The following is a 25,774-nucleotide window of genomic DNA, read 5'->3' as shown; positions in this document are numbered from 1 at the left end:
TCCTCTCACTTGTGTGGCCAGTTGTAGTATACAACACCTGCTTGGTCCTCTCACTTGTGTGGCCAGTTGTAGTATACAACACCTGCTTGGTCCTCTCACTTGTGGGGCCAGTTGTAGTATACAACACCTGCTTGGTCCTCTCACTTGTGTGGCCAGTTGTAGTATACAACACCTGCTTGGTCCTCTCACTTGTGTGGCCAGTTGTAGTATACAACACCTGCTTGGTCCTCTCACTTGTGTGGCCAGTTGTAGTATACAACACCTGCTTGGTCCTCTCACTTGTGGGGCCAGTTGTAGTATACAACACCTGCTTGGTCCTCTCACTTGTGGGGCCAGTTGTATACAACACCTGCTTGGTCTTCTTCATCGTGGGACCAGTTGTAGTATACAACACCTGCTTGGTCCTCTCACTTGTGTGGCCAGTTGTAGTATACAACACCTGCTTGGTCCTCTCACTTGTGTGGCCAGTTGTAGTATACAACACCTGCTTGGTCCTCTCACTTGTGTGGCCAGTTGTAGTATACAACACCTGCTTGGTCCTCTCACTTGTGGGACCAGATGTAGTATACAACACCTGCTTGGTCTTCTTCATCGTAGGACCAGTTGTAGTATACAACACCCGCTTGGTCCTCTCACTTGTAGGGTCAGATGTAGTATAAAACACCTGCTTGGTCCTCTCACTTGTGGGACCAGTTGTAGTATACAACACCTGCTTGGTCCTCTCACTTGTGTGACCAGTTGTGGTATACAACACCTGCTTGGTCCTCTCACTTGTGGGGCCAGTTGTAGTATACAACACCTGCTTGGTCCTCTCACTTGTGGGGCCAGTTGTAGTATACAACACCTGCTTGGTCCTCTCACTTGTGGGGCCAGTTGTATACAACACCTGCTTGGTCTTCTTCATCGTGGGACCAGTTGTAGTATACAACACCTGCTTGGTCCTCTCACTTGTGTGGCCAGTTGTAGTATACAACACCTGCTTGGTCCTCTCACTTGTGTGGCCAGTTGTAGTATACAACACCTGCTTGGTCCTCTCACTTGTGTGGCCAGTTGTAGTATACAACACCTGCTTGGTCCTCTCACTTGTGGGACCAGATGTAGTATACAACACCTGCTTGGTCTTCTTCATCGTAGGACCAGTTGTAGTATACAACACCCGCTTGGTCCTCTCACTTGTGGGGCCAGTTGTAGTAAACAACACCTGCTTGGTCCTCTCACTTGTGGGACCAGTTGTAGTATACAACACCTGCTTTATATTGACGGGCGGGACTAGGTTTTAGGAGTTGTAGAATCTGCAAGTGGGTGGTTGTAGGATTCCTGAAGGGCGCAAGTGAGCGAGATTAAAGTTATGAGAAAGTAGAGGAAAAGTAGCAGGGGGTTTACTTCTGTTTAGGGACTTGGTTGTTGGTGCACCAGTTACTCTGGTGAAGACAGACTCGTATGGCTAATGTAGAAAAGTTACGTTGTAGTTCATGGCTATCAGCATCTAAGGTCACTGAGCCAGACTCCATACCATACGTCATACATACGTAGGACGAATCTGAAGGCGGTGTACAGGAATATGGTTTAAAGTAGACATATTACAGAAATGACATATTCATTCTATAGATCTAGATAGATGTGTATAGATATAGATTAATATGTTATAGATTATAATACTTCTGTATTTCTGCAGGAAGATAAATACCCTTAATTTTTGTATTTGTAATTTACACCAATTGTTTAACCTTCAATATACATTTCATGTTTTAAATAGAATTACATGAAAGGCCCAGTAAGATATATATTTTATGTGCATATCAGTTTTATATGTATATTTACTTATTACTATTCCAGTGCCTGATAATGTGTATATGTATTCACCAATCATGTAACACAGATTACGTTACAAGATCCAGTCTCATGATTATGTTGTTTCTGATCTGATGACGTGGATTACTTCCACACGTGACTGAAAGTTGTGGTTCTGGTTGCAGCTTGCATGGCTGGGTGTTCTCAGTCCCACCTGGTCAACAACCTGGTGCATGACTCCGCTCTGCCCACCTGCACCTCCCTCGTGCAGCGTGCCTCCCACCGCCCGGGCCTCTCCGCGCCCATGCCCCCGGACCTGCGTGGCAAGTGGCTCTCCACCAGGTAAGTCGCGCCACTGCCGCCTGCGCGGGTGTAGCGCCTTATAGAATACTCTCCTCAAACTCTAGTGTCGCAAGCCTTCTGGTACCCGATTCTCTTTGGTTTTTTCTTTATATATTTCTGCATTTGTGGGTAACGGGAAAAAGAAACGTAAGACTATACATTTGATGACATATTCTTAGGTAGATCTTAAAAGTTTATGCATGTTTAGTATCATTTACCGTTTCATTATTAAGTTAAATTGACGTTTATGAATGGTCGCCATATTAGACAGCTTCATAAGGTGGGTGTATTTGCCAAGAGTGTGGTAAAGTTATCTACACAAGATCCCGTGGTCTGCTGCCTAGTTCATTACGTAATGAACCAACCAGGTCTTCACCTGGTTGGTGTAACCCGGGAGAAGATGACTGACTGTTTTGCTAACAACGACGGAAGATCAATTGTATGGAAAGATCATTTTTTTTTTGGAAGACTTTAAATGTCTTTTTTTTTCTCTTTGAACGTACGTAGTACTGAGGTCGAGTGACCTCAGACGAGAGTAATGTCTTTGGTGGGTTGAAATGGCTTGTTTACATCAGCCCACACCAACCACAAGGGCTTAGCATACAGTATATGTTGGGTGAGCACACACACACACACACACACACACACACACACACACACACACACACACGAGGATGGCCAGTAAAAGTTACGGAGGCGACGCGTGACACGCAGGTCGTGTCCTCATGCTAGCAGGGTGAGGGAGTCTGGGTACAGTGGAGGCCAAGTCGCCTGGCCTCATCTTGGCTGACCTCCAGCTTCCTCAAGTTAACAGGTGAGGGTTGGAGGAGGTCGAGTCAATTAATGACCTAATGCAGGAGAGACAGAAACGATCTGGACGGGTTAATCACACACGTGTCCTGTGTCCGTTTCATCGCATTGCCTCGCTGTTTGACTGCCTCCGTCCGCGCCTCCTGTCTACCCTAATAAGCTTCCATCACTGACTGAGATCCACGAACTTCGTCTCATTTACTCAGACTACTCACTCATTACATGGATTCCCTCAGCCAAGATGATACACTTGCGCTAAGGAAGTCTTTGATAACTTGTTCAAGATCGATTGCACAACATTCCACCAAGAACTGAGACCCATCCAGCGAGTTACACATCTTCGCTGTACGCATTTCGTGCCGACCTTTGTGAAGGTGTCATCCATTTGTCTAAAAATGATTAACGTAACGTTAGATTAAAGTAAAGTACTAGACCCTGTTAGGCTCATTAGGCCTGTCAGTGAAGGCCATGTCCCTGGACATAGACACCACTGGGGAAACTCGAGCCGAGGTACCAGCTGTTGGCTGGCTAGGCCTGTCGCAGCTGTGGTTCTTTACGCCAGTCCACGTTGGCGTTCATTTATCAACCAACCAGAGGGGAGGAGGAGCAGTTAAGTGGGCTGCGCCCCATCTACCCGCGCCATGGATCGAACCCAAGCAAGGATATCGAGTCAAACTTCACACGTTCAAAGCCAAGCTGGTGTCGTCGTGAAGCTTGCCCAAGGACATAACCTGGTGTAGCCATCATGTGGCTACCAAGGGTATACCTGGTGTAGCCATTATGTGGCAACCAAGAGTGAATACTTTCTTTCGGGGGTCTTCACCCCCACAGCCCCGGGCTGGGCCCAGGATGTGGGCTTAGGTCGTTGATCGACCAGTCTATTGGAAGCCGCAGTCCTCTGGCCCACATAGCCCCCACAGCCTGGATGGTCTTGTACACTCTCTAAGTACTTATCCAGTGCACGCCCGAACTTGTCTACCGTGCATCTCAGGCTGTTTCTGATGGTAGATGGCAAAGTGCTGAAGAGTCTTGGTCCAAGGATGTTAAAGGTGTTCTCTCTTTTTGTGCATCTCGCATCTTTGGATTTCAAAGCTTGTATTTTACAAAGTCTTCCTGCCAATAGGATGTTGTTTTCGAATTTATGTTGGCAACCAAACCTTGTAGGATTTTCCACGTGTACATGATTTTCCATGGAGTATGTATTGCGAGATTTCAGTCTTTCCCTGTAATTCAGTTCGTTTACAACATTGATATGGGCTGTGAAAGATCTCTGGAAACGTTCTAATTCTGCGGTTTCCCCCGCCTTGTAGGATGGTGTTAGAACGCAACAATATTCAATTAGAGAAAGAATTAACGTCTTGAATAATATCATCATTGCGTTGTCTTCACTTGTCTTGAAGGTTCGCAAGATCCAGCCTGCCATCCATCTGGGTGTAACCTGGTGTAGGATCATGGCGCTACCAAGGACCTGGTGTTGGCCTCAGCCACCTCTACCAGTTGACTAAGAGGAACGATTCCACCCTCACGCTAGCCACCGTCACACAGGAACGTCCACTAAGACAATCTTGCCAGGCGCTCTAAGAGGGGACATGAGGGTGACTTGGATTAAACACAAGGTGCCTCACTGTGTCCACCCAGAACGATATGCATTCCACGTAGTCGATCACGCGCCGCACTAGACACACCACAAGCCTGGATTACGTAGGCCGAGAATGGTCGTCATCCACTCTGGAAATCATATGATATCCTGACTCACCAGCCATTGGCCTTAGCGTCTCTAATGTGTTACGATGTCCCACTCTCCGTCCCAGGTCATATAGGCTGCATCAGTGCTCACATAACCATGTAGAATACTTACCCACTGCAGCACTGCGCGCCTGTTGCATGCCTCTTGAGCCTCGATGTCGTTTGTCTGATGATCTAAGTTCATTGTACTGTGTTTCTTTGCCACAGCTACTGTTCTAAGGCTGATAGCTTAGCAGCCACTTCGACTGGTCTGACCTCCTGCCTGCTGTATAGCTGAGTTTCCATCTCATCCACTTCCTGAGGTCTTCTCTTCAGAGGGTTGTAATGTACTCGGCGAAGAGTGGTTGGATTCCCTTCACACTGATAGCGGGGCCTAACGGGGCTCAACTCCTTTGCTATTTTCATCGAACTTGATCAACGCAGTTCTGACCTCCTCCTTGTGTTCCCGATCCTCACAGTCAAGCCTCAGGCACACCCGATCTCCTCCTCACCTTCTCTAACCCTTGTTGTTAACTGCTGCTCACTCTGACTCGCGGTGGAACCTGCCAGTGACACTTTTATACCTCCCTCTTCCCTCAGTGCGTCCCCCTCTTCCCAACCCCTCCACTCGCAGCGTGTGACACCTTAGAAGTGTTCGGTGGACCAATTAACCAGATTTCTTTATTGACCAGCCCAGGAATCACTATTGTTTTTCCTCTTATGATGCTTCCGCAGGTGTAAACTGCATAAAGAAGGTTACTGCTGCCGGTAGGGAGGTTTATATCTCTCCCTCCCGCTGTAAATGTCTTTCTTCAGCCTTTGTTTGGCGGCTCTTGTTCAAGAGTCCTTACGAAAGAGGTATCGAACCAGGAATCTACTCGTCTTCATCTGACGCCCACTCAACCTTTATTTCCACTTGGAATCGTTTTAGATATTTAATTAATGAGATCAAACTCTCCTTTATCCGATGGAGGTGTACTGACAATTCTTCATCTCCCACAAATAGATGTCTCTCGGGTTTTAGCCACGATTATAGTTAACAATCTTTGCACTCTCGTTGCTGTACTGATGAAACTGCAGGTCTTGATCCCACTGGTAAAAGACCCATATCTCGACTGTCTTTTCTTGGCATTCTACTCTGAATGATTGCTTTATTCCCTTGTCTGCCTTGACCCGCACACCATCTGACCCTTCTACGTATTCTCTTGCAGCAAGATGGAAAAAAATCTACGTTCGTCTCTTCTGAGACGAGTAGAGTTCATGGCCAGGCTGGCATGTCGCCCCGTGTCCTCAAAGCGTTCCTCCGAGCTTTCACTCGTGTTTCCCTGTCTGTTAAACCTCCTCATCAAAACAGCTAAACTCCTATGGTCTTGGAACCCTGCCTGTGTTAAGGTTGTCCTCCAAAATCGATTGACTTTAGTTTGACTTGTCCCGACATCACCGGGTAGATTAGTGTGGATCCCGTGCCCTTACGTCTCCAAGTAACGTCCTGTCATGCAGAGTTCATGATGTTGACAAGCCTCTGGGTCTCTCCTCCTCAGTTTTCACTCAGTCGGGCACCTTGAGTACTCCTGTCGTCTCTCCGACCACCGATGTGATGCCTGGAGGGTGAGGTTGACTGGTGACATTCTCCTCCACCTGGGTTATCCTGGTCCTCCTCTCGTAGCATCTTTTCCATCAATCATTTGTATTTCAAGTTTTCTTCCACAGTGGGATTAGTTCTGTTTGTGGATAGATCGAAGTTTTCTTCATTTCTTTAATCATCGCTTGTGTTCCTCAAGGTTCTCTTGCCTCTCTTGTCTACAGCCTCCTACGTTAACCAGCAATGTCTTCAGGGCTGAGGACTCTTCTCAGCACCCTTCGCTGTGTCGCACCCTTCGCTGTGTCGCACCCTTCGCTGTGTCGTACCCTTCGCTGTGTCGCATCCTTCTCTGTCTCAAGCTTCTCACTTCAACCACTCTCCACATTTCAGGCTCAGACACCATCCTTTCGTGGGGCAGACGTGGATAATTTGACTACGATGCTTCCTTGACAACTTCGCTTCGGTAGATCACCTCAGCGTATTATGATAAATTGGGGAATTTTCTCAGGTCTGGAATGTGTGTCTCTTCAGACCACCTGAAGCTGTGCTGGGGACACCTCACATCCCTGCGGAGTTGCTCCTCCTCAGTCAAAAATAGGCAGCCATGTCAACTCGCTTCTCAGTACCAACACATTTCTCTACAGCATTCTCTCTCTCTCTCTCTCTCTCTCTCTCTCTCTCTCTCTCTCTCTCTCTCTCTCTCTCTCTCTCTCTCTCTCTCTCTCTCTCTCTCTCTGACGTATATTGCCTCGGCTTTCGCTCTCGAGCGTCGGCCGATGGTGACTCGAGGGTTGGCCACCTCTCCGTCGTCTGTTGCCTCCCGCTCCACAGCCAGAGACTCTTTACCCTCACGTTTTTGTTTCTCGTTTTCTATTATCTGTCTTCATTCACGGGGTGGATTTTTCGTCACCTGAAGAATGGATGGCATTTTTTTTTATTTAACCGACTCGTTTTTTTTTTTTTTTTTTTATTTTACCGCTAGGTGCAACCTTGATATGGGCCGCGTTCGGGACGTTTATATCCCCAGGCCGACGTGTTGGTCTGCTCCGACGCGGGGTGGGTGAGGGGCGGGCGTCACACGCCTCTCCCGGGCGGCGCCCCTCGCCTGCCCGGGTTTTTGCGGCCGCCATAATACACCACGAGATGAATTAGGCAGGTGCCAAGTGAGGCTTGGTGGAGGTGCTGTGTTGACGGGCCGGATGGGTGATATATAGGGATGTGGGGGTGATTTGTGGTGCATGGGGGTGTGGGGTGATGTATGGTGCGTGGGGTGATGTACGGGCCGAGGGGTGATGTATAGGGTGTTGGGGTGCTGTATGGGCAGTGAGGTCATGTATAGGGGTATGGAGTGACGCATGAGATGTGGGGTGTGGGGTGTGATGTATGGGATATGGAGTGACATGTGGGGTGTGGGATGATGTATGGGGTGTGAGATAATGTATGGGATGTGTGGTGTTGTATGGGATGTGAATTGGGAATATGAATGAAACGAGGCTGTTGTGGGAGAGATGGGTCACTGTGAGTGATCTAGAGGTGGGGGATGAGGCTGGAACACGGAGGGGTGCGCCCAAGGGGTAGGGGGGTTGGGGCAGTGTGGAATAACCGGGTGGAGAGGCCAGCCAGTGGGAGACAGAGGAGGATTATGTCAAGACGGGAGGCGCACGAGGACAAGGTGCGGTGAGTGCGTGAGGCGTGGGTGTCGATTGCAGGAGGAGTGTGTTGCGGTAAGGTTGAGTGTGTGTGGGTGGCGTGTTAGAACGTATGTACGGAGAGGAAGTATAGGTAAGGTCAGTGAGTGGAGAGAGAGAGAGAGAGAGAGAGAGAGAGAGAGAGAGAGAGAGAGAGAGAGAGAGAGAGAGAGAGACCCCTTTCTCCTCTCATCACTTTCTCCTATACACCTTTCTCTTTCATAAGTTCCCTGCCTCTCTAGCACACCTGACCCACCTTCTGCAGTTCTCCACATTTCCCTCACCGTCTGTTCCCCTCCGCCTCGTACTGGCCAGCTGGTCCACTCGCCTCCTTCCACCACTTGCTCCCTCACTCCCCATCACTCCTCCCCATCACCAGTTCTTATCCACACCATAGATGTCCCAGTTCTTCGTCCCACTACCTGTTATCCACTCAAGTCACCATCTGCTCCCCTTCAGAACCGCTAGACCCCTCCATCTTTGTCTTCCTCTCCAACCTCCATCCCTCCAGCAGGTGGAGTACACAACACCAGTCCCTCAAGCAGGCGGTTCCTGCACCTGGGTGAGGGAGGTGTTGCCATCGTCGGGTAGGGAGGCACACATGCCTACTCCACACACACATCTGGCGAGGCGAGGCCAGCAGCCTGTGTCTGTAGTCACCTGCTCAAGCTTAGGGTCAGCCTCATCGTCGACCTAGATATCAACCTCGAAGCTTAGTTGAACTGTTCCTCGAAAGTGGTCATGGAGGGTGTGCCTAGTAGCGCTCCTAGGCTTTTTCTAACAGAAGACGAGAGCCTTTGTTAGATTCACACTGAAGGAAGACTCTTACAGCACATGTGTCAGTGTACACACGGTAAAAAAAGTAACTTCCCTGATGTGTCGAACGAATTCAAAATGATCAGTACGACTCACGTTGTCTCGGTAGGGCTAGTAAGCTTGATAGTTGAAAAGACTGTCCTAATGATTATGGTAGTGATTAGGAATAACATTTGTCAAGGCATATGACAGGAAATGACGGAATCACCCGGTATATCACAGTATTATTAAAACGTGGGATTTCTAAAGAAAAAAAAAATTCACCCGAGGTGTCGTACCGTTTCACACAAAAAGTGGTAAGATATTATTTTTTTGCCGTGTGTACACTCACACCTTTGGTTCATATTGTATCATACACTTCAACAGATGGCGACGAAGTCCATTTCTAAAAGCTTTTCCGGTTTTCTTTCATTCTCACAGTCACATAAAAGCACTAAGCCCTCTCGTGCTCCCTGAGGTTTTATCTTCACACCTCTCACATCCCCGGTCCTCCAACACCAGCACTTCCGTGTGGTCAAAGGCTTTCTTACATTTGGAAAGTCTTGTGGAACTTCTCGTCTTCTAGAGACACACTTGAGCTTGTCTCTCAGACGTACTGGCGAAGTGTCCTGGTCCAAAGCCGAGGTGTACACTCCTGCGTTCGGAGTGGCGGTTCAGAGATGACGAATGTCTACTTCTGGTGACGACCCTCTCCGCCTTCCCTCCTTCGCCCTCCTGACTCTCCAGAAGTCCGTCAGGAAGAAATAGAATTTTTATACGAGTTTGTAGACTTGTTCTTCCCCTCCTCCTCCTCCTCCTCTCATATTACGGAAGTTGGTTAAAGTATATCAAGGTGGGAGTACCACAGTGTTGGTTAGAGAGGAAGAGACTTACCTACTTGAGAGCTACCTACGAGTACCTACGACCCAGAATGGCAGCGTGAGCGCGTGGTGCTCACCGCATGTCTTGCTCGTGTATTAAAAAAACGGTTCTCCTCACCTGCCACCTGTGGTATATGATCATTATCGATTCTTGGTTTGTCTGACACTGGTTTCAATCATTCGTCGAGTTTTCTTTTGTTTTGGATTTGTTCCTAAAGATAGATAGATAGATAGATAGATAGATAGATGAGAGAGAGAGAGAGAGAGAGAGAGAGAGAGAGAGAGAGAGAGAGAGAGAGAGAGAGAGAGAGAGTGCTGGAGGAAGGGAGGGATTTCTCATCATCACTTGAGGGGAATCGTGTGATCCCTCACATCTCCTTGAAGACTACCCGACACGGCCGCTGCTTCATCCAGGGAGGATGTGTAAACATGGAGTCGAGATCACAACCACGCCCGATGATCCTTTACCCACATGCTCGAGGGTCTCCCCCTCGCCGTCAGGAGCACACTCTGGGGCGTGTCCGGGTCTCGCAACAAACAGCCCACGAGCACCCGGGGTCGTTGAAAAGCCAACCCCTGACATGTCGACGTGTTGAGCGACGCTCCTGACGGCGATGTCGAAAGAGATGCGAAGGTTCGACGTCTCTGTGGAATATATCCCAAGATTCCGACGTCACAGATTATCCGTGGTGTAGCGACGTCTCCGCAGACGTCACAAAGGTTCTAATACGTTTATAGAACCACCAAATGGCGTCAGATTCGCTTTAAGGGATCTCTAAAACAAAGGCTTCTCCGTGGGACGCTTCTAGGAATATGGCTGTAGCGCAGTTTCCGAACGCGCCAGACTCCTGAAGGATATCGCTGAAGCGTCAGTGGGACTCTCGGGCACATTGACACCTCTCTGTTACCGTGGGACAATACTGTGGCGATAACGTCGTTAGAGTCCTCAAAGAACACACCCCCCTGCGGCTCGGGGGACAAGGGAAGAACGGGCCGTTTGGAGACAAGTCCGTTGTCGTGACGATACATCAACAGCACACACACACACACACACACACACACACACACACACACACCTGGCTTAGGCTGGGGCGTGTGTGTGTGTCTGTGTGTGTGTATACACGAGTCAAGACACGGTACATATATACAAGGTTGAGAAGACTCGGGCCAGCGAGGGTGTAAACCCCCTCTCCCCCGCGACACACTGGTCACAAATATTCATCATACCAGCGTCATCAACACTACCACCGCCAGCACAATAGCCATCACCACCTCCACCACTAAGAGCTCACCAACACTACTAAAACACCATGACCAGCGCTACTATCACCAACAATCGTCATCACCAACACTCCTTTCTCACCAGCGACCCAGAAGAACCATCTTTACAACCACCACCCCAACCACTCCACCACCACTTCACCAACACTTCACCACCACCACTTCACCGCCACCACTCGGGTGAAGCCACAGTAACAATGGCTTACTGAGGGAACCGCAGACACGTTGGACATTGTTGACGTTTTGGCCATTGTATATAATGGGTCGAGTGTACCAGAGTGTTAAGGCAGCTCCACGATAATCTCCGCTAAATGGTTCAGTTGATGCACTTGCTACTGTGTGTTGTGTTGTGGTCTGTGTGTGTGTGTGTGCTTGCTTTATATATATATATATATATATATATATATATATATATATATATATATATATATATATATATATATATATATATATATATATATATATATGATTACCATGTCGACGTATGTTGGAGTGCAGGTGGTAACTGACATCACAAGGCTGGAGAGTAGGGTTTAATTCAGACGTTTCGACACAACAGTCTCCCTGACTCAGTCCGCTGAGGAGGACAGTAGTGTGGAAAGATGTGGAATGAACTCTTTATGTTCTTATCTGTTATGATGTCACTTACCGCCTCTGCTCCACTATATCATTAACGTCCACAACATTCTTACCGATGCTCACTTGTCTCGACGCATTTGTTACGTGTCTCAGGGCTTCACTTTCTTCAGGAGGATGAGTAAAGGCGACTCTTCCATATCTCTCTCCCTGCTTCTGATCGTAGCGCAGCTTTGTCGCTACATGGTCCCCATTATATGCAGCGTCCAGGCTTTGCCGCAATCAGTAAGAGGGACAGGATGGTCTTCTCTGGTGTAAGGAGGTCCTCGATGATATAGTTCCATGATGATACTACATACTACCTCGATGAAGCAGGTCGAGTCTACTACCATATATATATACATATATATAACGCGGGAGACAGCGGCAAAAAAAAAAAAAAAAAAAATATATATATATATATATATATATATATATATATATATATATATATATATATATATATATATATATGGGTAAACTTTCCATGGTTTACCTCAGACGCTTCATATGCCCTGGTTCAATCCATTGACAGCACGTCGACCACGTCGTTCCAATTCACTCTATTCCTTGCACGCCTTTCACCCTCCTGTAAGTTCAGGCCCCGATCGCTCAAAATCTTTTTCACTCCATCCTTCCACCTCCAATTTGGTCTCCCACTTCTCGTTCCCTCCACCTCTGACACATATATCCTCTTTGTCAATCTTTCCTCACTCATTCTCTCCATGTGACCAAACCATTTCAGTACACCCTCTTCTGCTCTCTCAACCACACTTTTTTTTATTATTATTACCACACATCTCTCTCACCCTTTCATTACTTACTCGATCAAACCGCCTCACACCTCATATTGTCCTCAAACATTTCACTCCCAACACATCCACCCTCCTCCGCACAACCCTATCTATAAGCCCACGCCTCACAACCATATAACATCGTTGGAACCACTATTCCTTTAAACATACCCATTTTTGCTCTTCGAGATAATGTTCTCGCCCTCCACACGTGTAGGAGGTATGTCACCGGTATTTCCCCCGTGTCCCCAGGGATATACCCTGATATACTGTGACATATTATCAGATGTTTATAGATTTTCTGGTTGATGTAAATACATAGTTATCGGCGATGTTAGCCACCATTTATTCATCATGAGTCACTAGTATTCATCTCATCCGCTGAATCTCGGATTATTCCAAACCTGGATCGTTGCATGGGTCTGGGATGTTGCTGCCTGGGACGGTGCGAAGGCCTGCAGCGTTAGCCAGGCACCCGCCACCGCTGGGACTCCGCCACACTGACGTGGTCTCATCCTGATTGTGGTGGGTTGTTGTGTTCGTTGTTTTGAGGAGCGTTTGATGAGGAGGGATGACGACGGGCGATTGGGCGAGAGTGAGAGAAAAACTGGCTCGTTAGCGTCACCGTTGCCTTGTTTATGTTGGGTAAACGCCAGTTTAAACTGGTTTATAAGGGTGAGAGTGGCGCACCTCCCTACAGCGGCCACTTGGTACGTAAGGGCGGGAGTTGGGTGCACCTCCCTACAGCGGTCACCTGGTACGTAAGGGCGGGAGTTGGGTGCACCTCCCTACAGCGGCCTCCTGGTACGTAAGGGCGGGAGTTGGGTGCACCTCCCTACAGCGGCCACCTTGTACGTAAGGGCGGGAGTTGGGTGCACCTCCCTACAGCGGCAACTTTGTATGTAAGGAGTGGTGATACCCGCTCTACACCTCCCTACAGCGGCCACCTGGTTCGGAAGGGCGAGAGATGTGCTGTTACTGCACCTCCCTACAGCGGCCATCTTGTGGCTATTGGACAGCTTCCGTAAGACGGCCGGCCACCCCTCAGCGACCTCCTCCTTCACATCCTCGTTGCCATCCTTCTCATGAGCGCCGCGCACCAGAGGTTCATATACACGTACCTCCATCGTGTGTGGTGGTAGTCAGGCGTTATGGGCGCCACCGAGACATTTTTGGTCGGTATGCAGGAGTTGATCCGACGCCCAGCACTTCGAGCGAACACTCCTTTACCCTCATGGTTGTCGGCCTCGAACCTAAACTGTGTGTGTGTGTGTGTGTGTGTAGAGCATCAAACATTTAGCACAATATCAGAAGACTGGAACAATGGCTCACCCAGAACAGAATGTCAGCGTTTCCACATTTTTAAACCCAGACAGACGTGAATCCAGCTCACGATCTCCAGTCACCACGAGTGGACGAATGGACAGTCACTTCCCTGGTCAAAACATCAACCATTCCAGGTGTCACACAGTGCACGCCCATGACATTCACTCACCCTCACCCACACCATCATCACAAGAGCAACACACAAATTGAATGCCCTCAGACCACTAAATGGCGTCATATTTGGACAGTAGATATAATCCCTCAACACGATATACAAGCAAATCATCTGCTCCCCTTTCACCCTGCTCTCCCTTCCACACAAGATTGTGCACTCAGAACAATCACCGGCTACCTAGCAGTTGCAGACACTCGACACGTCCACAGTGAAACAAAGATCCTCCCGTTACAGCCCCACCTCAACATGCAGCAAGCACGAGACCCCCTCCCACCTAAGCCACTCTAAGACTAACCACCAACCCCCTAATAGAAACGAATGTTCATCCCTGTCCCACACTTCAGGAACTTCTGCTCATGGATCCTCCCACCCCTAACGAAGAACATGCCGACAAACCACATGCATGTTGAAATAACGCCGGCAGGCACTCTACAACCGACCTCCCAACTCAGTCTTAAACTCCACCCCTCCGGACATACACCCATCATGAACCACACTCCCCAGACAAACACGAGTCACACTCTCCCGTTTGCACTCTGGATATCGCGCCCTTCACCACAACACGACAAACGCCGTGTCACCATATCCCAAGACCCTTCATGCCCACGGTGCAACTTCCATAAAGAAGACACTGAACACTTAGTCCTCAGTTGCCCTTTGAACTTTCGGCACATAGACGCACACGCATCACAACACCTTATGATTTTTGGTTCCGACTGGTGGACGTGGCTCGCTTCCTGCGTGATGCAGGAGCCTTCTAAGGATAGAAGGGACTCCTGGGGCAGAAAGGGGTGTTTTTTGGACTGCGACTGCTTGGGGATGCAACGCGAGTGAAGACTCACTCTGGCGAGGCTGTATCATCGTCAGCTGACGAGAGAGAGAGAGAGAGAGAGAGAGAGAGAGAGAGAGAGAGAGAGAGAGAGAGAGAGAGAGAGAGAGAGAGAGAGAGAGAGAGAGAGAGCGAGAGAGAGAGAGAGAGAGAGAGAGAGAGTTACGTCTCCTCAAACAACTTTTGGCTTCAAAGGAGTCCTACCTGACCCTACCACTGATTGTAACGTTGCCTCGGGGGCTGCAGGGGCCTCCTTCTGTAAATGGCGCAGGGTTGGCATAGTGGTTAATAATAGTAATAATGATAAATTTATAATAATTAGTGAATTATGATAAACTTCAGTCACAAATGAACGAGACGTAAGAAAACGTGTTTATCTATAACATATATAAATAACTTTCGGACATTGTCTGTAAGCATAGAGGGGGAAATCCAACTCAGTTTACAAGTTGAACACGTAATGAAAGATATGGAAGCTTGAACCAGCTCAGTGATGAATACACACTTGGGCGATAAGGATTTGCTGAACACTAGCAGTTTACATTTACATCATCGGTTTCATTTACACCATCAGTTTACATTTACATCATCGGCTTCATTTACACCATCTGTTTACAGTCCACCCGGCACATGGTGATGGCACAGTGGATTTACCCGGAACCAACAACAATTAGTCGGGGAATTTTCCCGTTTTCTTTTCTTTTCGTATTTACGAAAGAACGAAAAGAACTTTGGCTCGGGATCATTTTTTTCTATGTCCAGGTGTAGTTCACTGTATTTATAACGAAGTGGTTTCCGTAAAGCTCAACAACATACAACGTATGGCGTCATTAAACATGATATGTCTACTGGTACATTACTATTTCTTCGCAGTAGTTATCTTAAGGGATTACTTACGCATAAGGTAACTGATTTACGAACGTATGATATGATGTAATACGTCTTAAACTGTTTGGGAAAGAAATTATATATATATATATATATATATATATTTTTTTTTTTTTTTTTTTTTTTTTTTTTTTTTTTTTATACTTTGTCGCTGTCTCCCGCGTTTGCGAGGTAGCGCAAGGAAACAGACGAAAGAAATGGCCCAACCCCCCCCCCCCATACACATGTACATACACACGTCCACACACGCAAATATACATACCTACACAGCTTTCCATGGTTTACCCCAGACGCTTCACATGCCTTGATTCAATCCACTGACAGCACGTCAACCCCTGTATACCACATCGCTCCATTTCACTCTATTCCTTGCCCTCCTTTCACCCTCCTGCATGTTCAGGCCCCGATCACACAAAATCTTTTTCACTCCATCTTTCCACCTCCAATTTGGTCTCCCTCTTCTCCTCGTTCCCTCCACCTCCGACACATATACCCTCTTGGTCAATCTTTCCTCACTCATTCTCTCCATGTGCCCAAACCATTTCAAAACACCCTCTTCTGCTCTCTCAACCACGCTCTTTTTATTTCCACACATCTCTCTTACCCTTACGTTACTTACTCGATCAAACCACCTCACACCACACATTGTCCTCAAACATCTCATTTCCAGCACATCCATCCTCCTGCGCACAACTCTATCCATAGCCCACGCCTCGCAACCATACAGCATTGTTGGAACCACTATTCCTTCAAACATACCCATTTTTGCTTTCCGAGATAATGTTCTCGACTTCCACACATTTTTCAAGGCTCCCAAAATTTTCGCCCCCTCCCCCACCCTATGATCCACTTCCGCTTCCATGGTTCCATATATATATATATATATATATATATATATATATATATATATATATATATATATAGATAGATAGATAGATAGATAGATAGATAGATAGAGATGCTCTGTGGAAGGTATTAAGAATATATGGTGTGTGAGGCAAGTTGTTAGAAGCAGTGAAAAGTTTTTATCGAGGATGTAAGGCATGTGTACGTGTAGGAAGAGAGGAAAGTAATTGGTTCTCCGTGAATGTAGGTTTGCGTCAGGGGTGTGTGATGTCTCCATGGTTGTTTAATTTGTTTATGGATGGGGTTGTTAGGGAGGTAAATGCAAGAGTTTTGGAAAGAGGGGCAAGTATGAAGTCTGTTGGGGATGAGAGAGCTTGGGAAGTGAGTTAGTTGTTGTTCGCTGATGATACAGCGCTGGTGGCTGATTCATGTGAGAAACTGCAGAAGCTGGTGACTGAGTTTGGTAAAGTGTGTGAAAGAAGAAAGTTAAGAGTAAATGTGAATAAGAGCAAGGTTATTAGGTACCGTAGGGTTGAGGGTCAAGTCAATTGGGAGGTGAGTTTGAATGGAGAAAAACTGGAGGAAGTAAAGTGTTTTAGATATCTGGGAGTGGATCAGGCAGCGGATGGAACCATGGAAGCGGAAGTGGATCATAGGGTGGGGGAGGGGGCGAAAATCCTGGGAGCCTTGAAGAATGTGTGGAAGTCGAGAACATTATCTCGGAAAGCAAAAATGGGTATGTTTGAAGGAATAGTGGTTCCAACAATGTTGTATGGTTGCGAGGCGTGGGCTATGGATAGAGTTGTGCGCAGGAGGATGGATGTGCTGGAAATGAGATGTTTGAGGACAATGTGTGGTGTGAGGTGGTTTGATCGAGTAAGTAACGTAAGGGTAAGAGAGATGTGTGGAAATAAAAAGAGCGTGGTTGAGAGAGCAAAAGAGGGTGTTTTGAAATGGTTTGGGCACATGGAGAGAATGAGTGAGGAAAGATTGACCAAGAGGATATATGTGTCGGAGGTGGAGGGAACGAGGAGAAGTGGGAGACCAAATTGGAGGTGGAAAGATGGAGTGAAAAAGATTTTGTGTGATCGGGGCCTGAACATGCAGGAGGGTAAAAGGAGGGCAAGGAATAGAGTGAATTGGATCGATATGGTATACCGGGGTTGACGTGCTGTCAGTGGATTGAATCAGGGCATGTGAAGCGTCTGGGGTAAACCATGGAAAGCTGTGTAGGTATGTATATTTGCGTGTGTGGACGTATGTATATACATGTGTATGGGGGTGGGTTGGGCCATTTCTTTCGTCTGTTTCCTTGCGCCACCTCGCAAACGCGGGAAACAGCGACAAAGCAAATATATATATATATATATATATATATATATATATATATATATATATCTGACATGCTTGAGAAAGAGAGCATTTGTATTTGTATGTGAAGATGAAATATGAAAAGAACTTTGTGTAGGTAGCTAAATTACCTATGTGATTTATTGACGTGTCTTGGATGACATACTTGGCCCAGTGATCGTAGATGATGTAAGTAAGATGAAGAACACAAGCTTGATTGCCCAGCTTCATCAAGGGAAAGAATGTTCTTCTCAATGTGACGATGAACATGTGAAAATATGTTCTACGAAGCAGTTGCCAGTGGCAACATGAACAAGCTTCGGTATCACATCACTTGAAGTGAGCCACATGACCCAAAGATCTCATTTTGTGGGACTTCTTTTTTATACCTTTTCGTTTGCGCTCCTCGCGGGAGCTGACGATGATAGCCTCTCAGAAGGTGACGTCTCGCTGGCACCATTGACCACTTGCATACAGAGAGAGAGAGAGAGAGAGAGAGAGCAGAAGATCAGGTGGAGACACCGAAAAAAAAGAAGAAATGGAAGGAAGGAGTTAAGGAAGGGGTGGGAGGTGAGGGGATTCATTGGGGGTTACCCAGGAGGGGCGGGTGTGCATAGGAGGAATTAGATTCATGGGGGAGGAGAGGGAGGGAGCGGTGTAGTCGTAATCTTTGATTATAATCTAATTATGATTATAATTCATAATCATAGTTACAAACACAGGAGCATCACCACAGAGCTGTTGTGTGCTGGGTTCTTCCCTCCACTGTACCAGTGGGATGGTCGCGATCATGCTGGCAACTGTCAGGCTTTTCCAAGTATGCAGATGATGCTGCTCTCGTGTGCTAATGATGGTAATGACGTGTGTCCATTGAGCGTTAGGATAATTACCTTGAACTCATTGTTCACAAGACAGAAGAAATGGCTGTAAATGTGGAGGGACAGGACAGAAAGGTTGATCATAAGACTGTATTCTGTTAGGAAGTTACAGCTGTTACACTGTCTGTAATCTCATTATATCAGTCACATGCGACCGCAGTAATTCAGATTTAAAACATAAAATGACAAAGGTTATATTAAGGACTGTATTGAATTAGGGGTCCGGAATCCACTTTGGTGAGTGGAGTCCAAGGGTGGGGAAGCACAACACAGAAGTGATTTAAGAAGTCATGGCACATCAAACTACTTGGTGCTACATGTGGATGAATATGAACCTCTACCAAAGATATATAAAGTAATTCATCACTTAATAACATATGCCAAGTGCTTCCCTGAGCAAGAAGATTAAGATGAACGAAATGTAGAACTGCCAGGTATCAAAAATATTTCCACCTGCGAGTATAACAATAATTAATAATGGGTAAATTAGTTTAACTAGTACTCCACTGTTGTTTAAGGCTCGGACATTCAGTTGGTGTGATTTATATGTTGTATTTTTAACATTTTATATGACATGTGTATATAGAGAGACATTGAAAAAGAGATGGGAGGAAGGAGGGGTTCAGGGAGGGGCGAGATTGCATAAGAGGGAAAGGGGGTTGGGGAGGGTGGGTTGTAACAATTGACATTTCAGAAGTGCAGACGCCTCAGCTGGCGGTCACCTCAGCCACGATTCCGCTTACTTTTCTTAGAGTTGCCCTTCGACTTGGCTACGGCCTTCCCGTTCGAATCGCATACGGGCTTGCCTTTGGCTCCTGCGGCCTTAGATTTTCCCTTAGCCTTAGGCTTTGCTGCGGCGGCCTTAGCCATAGCTTGTTGTACGGGCTTGCCTTTGGCTTTTGCGGCCTTAGATTTTGCCTTAGCCTTAGGCTTTGCTGCGGCGGCCTTAGCGTTTGCCTCTTCTGCGGCCTTAGCCATAGCTTGTTGTACGGGCTTGCCTTTGGCTTCTGCGGCCTTAGATTTTGCCTTAGCCTTAGGCTTTGCTGCGGCGGCCTTAGCGTTTGCCTCTTCTGCGGCTTTAGCCATAGCTTGTTGTACGGCCTTCCCGTTCGAATCGCATACGGGCTTGCCTTTGGCTTTTGCGGCCTTAGGTTTTGCCTTAGCCTTAGGCTTTGCTGCGGCGGCCTTAGGCTTTGCCTCTTCTGCGGCTTTAGCCATGGCTTGTTCTACGGCCTTCCCGTTCGAATCGCATACGGGCTTGCCTTTGGCTTTTGCGGCCTTAGGTTTTGCCTTAGCCTTAGGCTTTGCTGCGGCGGCCTTAGGGTTTGCCTCTTCTGCGGCTTTAGCCATGGCTTGTTCTACGGCCTTCCCGTTCGAATCGCATACGGGCTTGCCTTTGGCTTTTGCGGCCTTAGATTTTCCCTTAGCCTTAGGCTTTGCTTCGGCGGCCTTAGCGTTTGCCTCTTCTGCGGCTTTAGCCATGGCTTGTTCTACGGCCTTCCCGTTCGAATCGCATACGGGTTTGCCTTTGGCTTTTGCGGCCTTAGATTTTCCCTTAGCCTTTGGCTTTGCTGCGGTGGCCTTAGCGCTTGCCTGTTCTGCGGCTTTAGCCATAGCTTGTTTTATGGCTATGACCTCAGCTGCGGCCTTAGTTGCAGCCCTAGCCTTCTCCAAAGCCTTTGTCCCAAATTTGACTCTTGGCACAACCACCACATCAGTTTGTTTTTGTGGCTGAGCACAAACCCTGTGTCTGCAACAGCGGATGATCGAGCCTACACTAGAGGACATCTCATCGATGAAGGTGGACACAGTGAGAGCCGTGTGGCGAAGCTTGCTTCTGAAGTAGCTGATCGAGCCTACACTAGAGGACATCTCATCGATGAAGGTGGACACAGTGAGAGCCGTGTGGCGAAGCTTGCTTCTGAAGTAGTGGATCGAGCCTACACTAGAGGACATCTCATCGATGAAGGTGGACACAGTGAGAGTCGTGTGGCGAAGCTTGCTTCTGAAGTAGTGGATCGAGCCTACACTAGAGGACATCTCATCGATGAAGGTGGACACAGTGAGAGCCGTGTGGCGAAGCTTGCTTCTGAAGTAGCGGATCAAGCCTCCACTAGAGGACATCTCATCGATGAAGGTAGACACAGTGAGAGTCGTGTGGCGAAGCTTGCTTCTGAAGTAGTGGATGATCCAGTCTCTACACCACACCACCCGAGCCACGACTCTGGATGCGTTCTGAGGGGGCCAAACCTGGAGCATGCGGCTGCGGATGATGGAGCACACACTCATCAGGAAGGGCCCCGCCACGACTCTGAGCCAATTCAGGACACGAATCTGGAATACGAAGCGGAGGATGATGGAGCACACACTCATCAGGAAGGGCCCCGCCACGACTCTGAGCCCATTCAGGACACGAATCTGGGGTACGAGGCGGAGGACGATGGGGCGCACACTCATCAGGAAGGGCTCCGCCACGACTCTGAGCACAGCCAGGGCGCGAACCAAGTATTTGAAGTAGCGGATTATCCTGTAGACGCACCAGGTTACAAACCCGACTCCCCGCACGGTCCAGCCAGCAGCAGGGGTGTAGACCTCCGCTGGCTTGACCAGGTCAGCGAAGTCCTCGAGGGCAGCCGCGACCACGACGGAGACATGTTGTACCCTAGTGGAAATGAGCTTCTTGAGGACCACACTGACGCGCTTGAGGTATGTCGGTTTGTGAACAGGTCTGAGGGCTTGCCTCCGCAGTGCCCTGACGTTGGAGAAGGCCTTGTACAATGCCGGGATGGTGACAATCCAGGGAGGGTTTGTAGGAGGGTTCTCCACGCCGAGGGACAAGGGTTCTGGGTCGAACCGGCCCAGCAAAGGGATGTAGACAGAATGAGTTCTGACGTGCTGCTCCTGAAGGTAGGAGGTGAGCCTCTCCTGCTCCGCCAGGAGGAAGGTGTTGACGTGATTGAAGAGGACGAGTAACCCGGTCACCAGTGCTGCGAACACCAAGGTTATGATGACAAGTTTCTTTATCATTATTATTTTATTTCGTTTTTTTAAATATGATATTGTTTATGGTTTGTTGTACTTTCAGTGAATGAAAAACAATTGACTTCAGTGTATGACGTCTCAGGTACAGAGAACGACACTCGATCATGTGATATTTTCAAAGTTGTCCCGGGGCTCCGCGTTGCTCGTGGTTTAGCGCGAGGGGGAAAGTCACCTTTGGAGAAGGAGTGTATGGTCAGCAGCTGGAGAAACAGAGACAAGTCTTAGTAGTATTGATGCCCCTCATTATGGTCAGTAGTGATCCCCTAATATGGTCAGTAGTGATCCCCTGATGTTATGGTTAGTAGTGATCCCTGATGTTATGGTCAGTAATGATCCCCTGATGTTATGGTTAGTAGTGATCCCTGATGTTATGGTCAGTAGTGATCCCTGATGATATGGTCAGTAGTGATCCCCTGATGTTATGGTCAGTAGTGATCCCCTGATGTTATGGTCAGTAGTGATCCCCTGATGTTATGGTCAGTAGTGATCCCCTGATGTTATGGTCAGTAGTGATCCCCTGATGTTATGGTCAGTAGTGATCCCCTGATGTTATGGTCAGTAGTGATCCCCTGATGTTATGGTCAGTAGTGATCCCCTGATGTTATGGTCAGTAGTGATCCCCTGATGTTATGGTCAGTAGTGATCCCCTGATGTTATGGTCAGTAGTGATCCCCTGATGTTATGGTCAGTAGTGATCCCCTGATGTTATGGTCAGTAGTGATCCCCTGATGTTATGGTTAATAGTGATCCCCTGATGTTATGGTGAGTAGTGCTCCCCTGATGTTATGGTCCTAGTGATCCCTTGATGTTATGGTCAGTAGTGATCCCCTGATGTTATGGTCAGTAGTGATCCCTGATGTTATGGTAAGTAGTGATCCCCTGATGTTATGGTCAGTAGTGATCCCCTGATGTTATGGTCAGTAGTGATCCCTGATGTTATGGTCAGTAGTGATCCCCTGATGTTATGGTCAGTAGTGATCCCCTGATGTTATGGTCAGTAGTGATCTGATGTTATGGTCAGTAGTGATCCCCTGATGTTATGGTCAGTAGTGATCCCCTGATGTTATGGTCAGTAGTGATCCCCTGATGTTATGGTCAGTAGTGATCCCCTGATGTTATGGCCAGTAGTGATCCCCTGATGTTATGGTCAGTAGTGATCCCTGATGTTATGGTCAGTAGTGATCCCCTGATGTTATGGTCAGTAGTGATCCCCTGATGTTATGGTCAGTAGTGATCCCCTGATGTTATGGTCAGTAGTGATCCCTGATGTTATGGTCAGTAGTGATCCCCTGATGTTATGGTGAGTAGTGATCCCCTGATGTTATGGTCAGTAGTGATCCCCTGATGTTATGGTGAGTAGTGATCCCTGATGTTATGGTTAGTAGTGATCCCCTGATGTTATGGTTAGTAGTGATCCCCTGATATGGTTAATAGTGATCCCCTGATGTTATGGTTAGTAGTGATCCCCTGATGTTATGGTTAGTAGTGATCCCCTGATGTTATCGTGAGTAGTGATCCCCTGATGTTATGGTCAGTAGTGATCCCCTGATGTTATGGTGAGTAGTGATCCCCTGATGTTATGGTCAGTAGTGATCCCCTGATGTTATGGTCAGTAGTGATCCCCTGATGTTATGGTTAGTAGTGATCCCCTGATGTTATGGTTAGTAGTGATCCCCTGATGTTATGGTTAGTAGTGATCCCCTGATGTTATGGTCAGTAGTGATCCCCTGATGTTATGGTCAGTAGTGATCCCTGATGTTATGGTCAGTAGTGATCCCCTGTGTTATGGTCAGTAGTGATCCCCTGATGTTATGGTCAGTAGTGATCCCCTGATGTTATGGTTAGTAGTGATCCCCTGATGTTATGGTGAGTAGTGATCCCCTGATGTTATGGTTAGTAGTGATCCCCTGATGTTATGGTCAGTAGTGATCCCCTGATGTTATGGTCAGTAGTGATCCCCTGATGTTATGGTCAGTAGTGATCCCCTGATGTTATGGTCAGTAGTGATCCCCTGATATGGTCACTAGTGATCCCCTGATATCATTGTCACTAATGATACCCCTGACATTATGGTGCCCCAGATATAATAGTCAATACTGGCCCCCTTTATCACGGGTAGTGACCCTGTTATTATGGTCAATAGCGATACCCCTTATTCTTATGATCAGAAGTTTCCCCCTTCTATGTGGTCAGTAGTGGTTCCCCCTTATATTATGGCTTGTAGTCGTTTCCCCTTATATAAGGTCTGCCGCCAGGGGAAACAGCACAGTCGGCGGAGACTAGGGTACGACCTAACGGGTTTACCTTGATCAGTTTAGTCTTGAGGTCGACCGTCGTCAAAACATATGATGGCGGTTGAAGGGTAGACATTAACCCAGGGGGTCCGTCTATCCCAACTTCGGCCGGAGCCTAACATCGCCAGCCAGCGTCGTGCCGAGTCTTCGAGTATCTGGGGCAAATATTTGTCTAGGATGTCAAACTTCCCGCCACACTTGCGGTAGGAGGCGGCGCGTTTGATTGCCAGACAAATGACCGAGGGCGCGGCACTCCTGTAGAGGGTAGTGTGGTGGGCGGAGGTGAGGCTCAGGCTGGCGATGTGTCCACCTCCGTAAGAAGCATTTTCATGATGGCGAGTCACATGGGGGAGGCTGGGATCGTCGCTGTCCAGCAGTGTTGTCGTTGAATAGAAAATGTGGAATATCGTATCGTCTTCCTCCCACTCCTGCGTTTAGTTTTACCTGAGGGTTATAGCGATTATTTCAACAGTTTTATGAACGTCATTTGAACTACGTTATGTAGGAATCAATTATATTTCTTGTCTATATCTCGTATGCGCTTCCACCCCACTGTTACCAACATTATCCGGTACAAGACCTTCTCCCGGACACAACTAAGGTACGACCCACATCACACTGCGACCCGCGAGGAAGCAACGATAACACTTGTGAAAATCCGACAAACTCAGGGTGTTTATTTCACCTGTTGCCTGAGTAAATAACCCCCACTCTGGGGCCTGCACTCTCAGACAAGGTTACTTACAACACTGTCAGATGAAGGCCCTTCAACAGCTTGTTGAGAGAGATGGCAGTTGGCATCGCTGCGGGTAGCCGGGGGTAGGTACAGCTGCCAGAGGTAAGAAAGCAAGAAGACCACAGAGACCCCTGTGGTGCCTGGAAGATTATGGTTTGTGCGTCCGCGGGTCGCGGCTTCCAACAGCCTGATTGAAAAGAGGACAGACACGACAACTTGGTCCCAGACCCAGCTGTGGGGGTAGAAGACCTGCCAAACCACCGTAAGGTATACGTAAGCTTAGTAAGGTAGGAGCAACACCACAGCTTGGTCCCAGACCCAGCTGTGGGGGTAGAAGACCTGCCAAACCATCGTAAGGTATACGTAAGGTAAGGTAGGAGCAACACCACAGCTTGGTCCCAGACCCAGCTGTGGGGGTAGAAGACCTGCCAAACCATCGTAAGGTATACGTAAGGTAAGGTAGGAGCAACACCACAGCTTGGTCCCAGACCCAGCTGTGGGGGTAGAAGACCTGCCAAACCATCGTAAGGTAACGTAAAGAGAATTTCACGTAGCCCCAGTTGCGCCACCGCTCACAAGATGAGTTTGGGGTGCACAACAAATTTGCCGGGGTTACCTCCACAGATCAGTCAACACAGAACCATTAGCCCCACATACAAGTGCAGGGCCCACACCTGAGCCCCACAGTCCCCTCCCGCGTTATGAGCACAACACTCTAAAAGTCATTCAAAGATGTCCAAGTGATTCATTCTTCCTCCACGTCTTACCTAATGTTTAGAGGAATATGAATTGTGCAGAGAGCAACCATTCCCTTTGCATGCGTCCAGCTCTTACATGGTAGGCAGACGACGGGAAATACCCGCAGCTGAATACATGTCCTTGTAACAAATAAAACTTTTACTTACAATTTCGCTGGAACGCAGCACAGATGCAAATGAAAGAGGTGACTATAGTAATAATAAGGTTACTTGTATATACGAACTTTTATATATATATATATATATATATATATATATATATATATATATATATATATATATATATATATATATATATATATATATATATATATTTTTTTTTTTTCTGACATGACAATATTACTCTGA

General features: G+C 47.6%; 1 protein-coding gene across 1 annotated transcript in view; it reads left to right on the top strand.

Moving 5' to 3' along the window:
- Positions 1-25,774, top strand: part of LOC139766587 (protein APCDD1-like) — a 440,210-nt gene that overhangs the window by 37,644 nt on the left and 376,792 nt on the right. The window contains 1 exon segment of the mRNA XM_071695440.1: positions 1,977-2,133. Coding sequence (XP_071551541.1) covers positions 1,977-2,133 — 157 coding nt within the window.

Source organism: Panulirus ornatus, chromosome 4 (genome assembly GCF_036320965.1).
Source record: "Panulirus ornatus isolate Po-2019 chromosome 4, ASM3632096v1, whole genome shotgun sequence".
Classification (NCBI taxonomy): domain Eukaryota; kingdom Metazoa; phylum Arthropoda; class Malacostraca; order Decapoda; family Palinuridae; genus Panulirus; species Panulirus ornatus.
The sequence above is the reverse complement of the archived record's forward strand: the minus strand, read 5'-3'. Positions and strand labels throughout refer to the sequence as shown.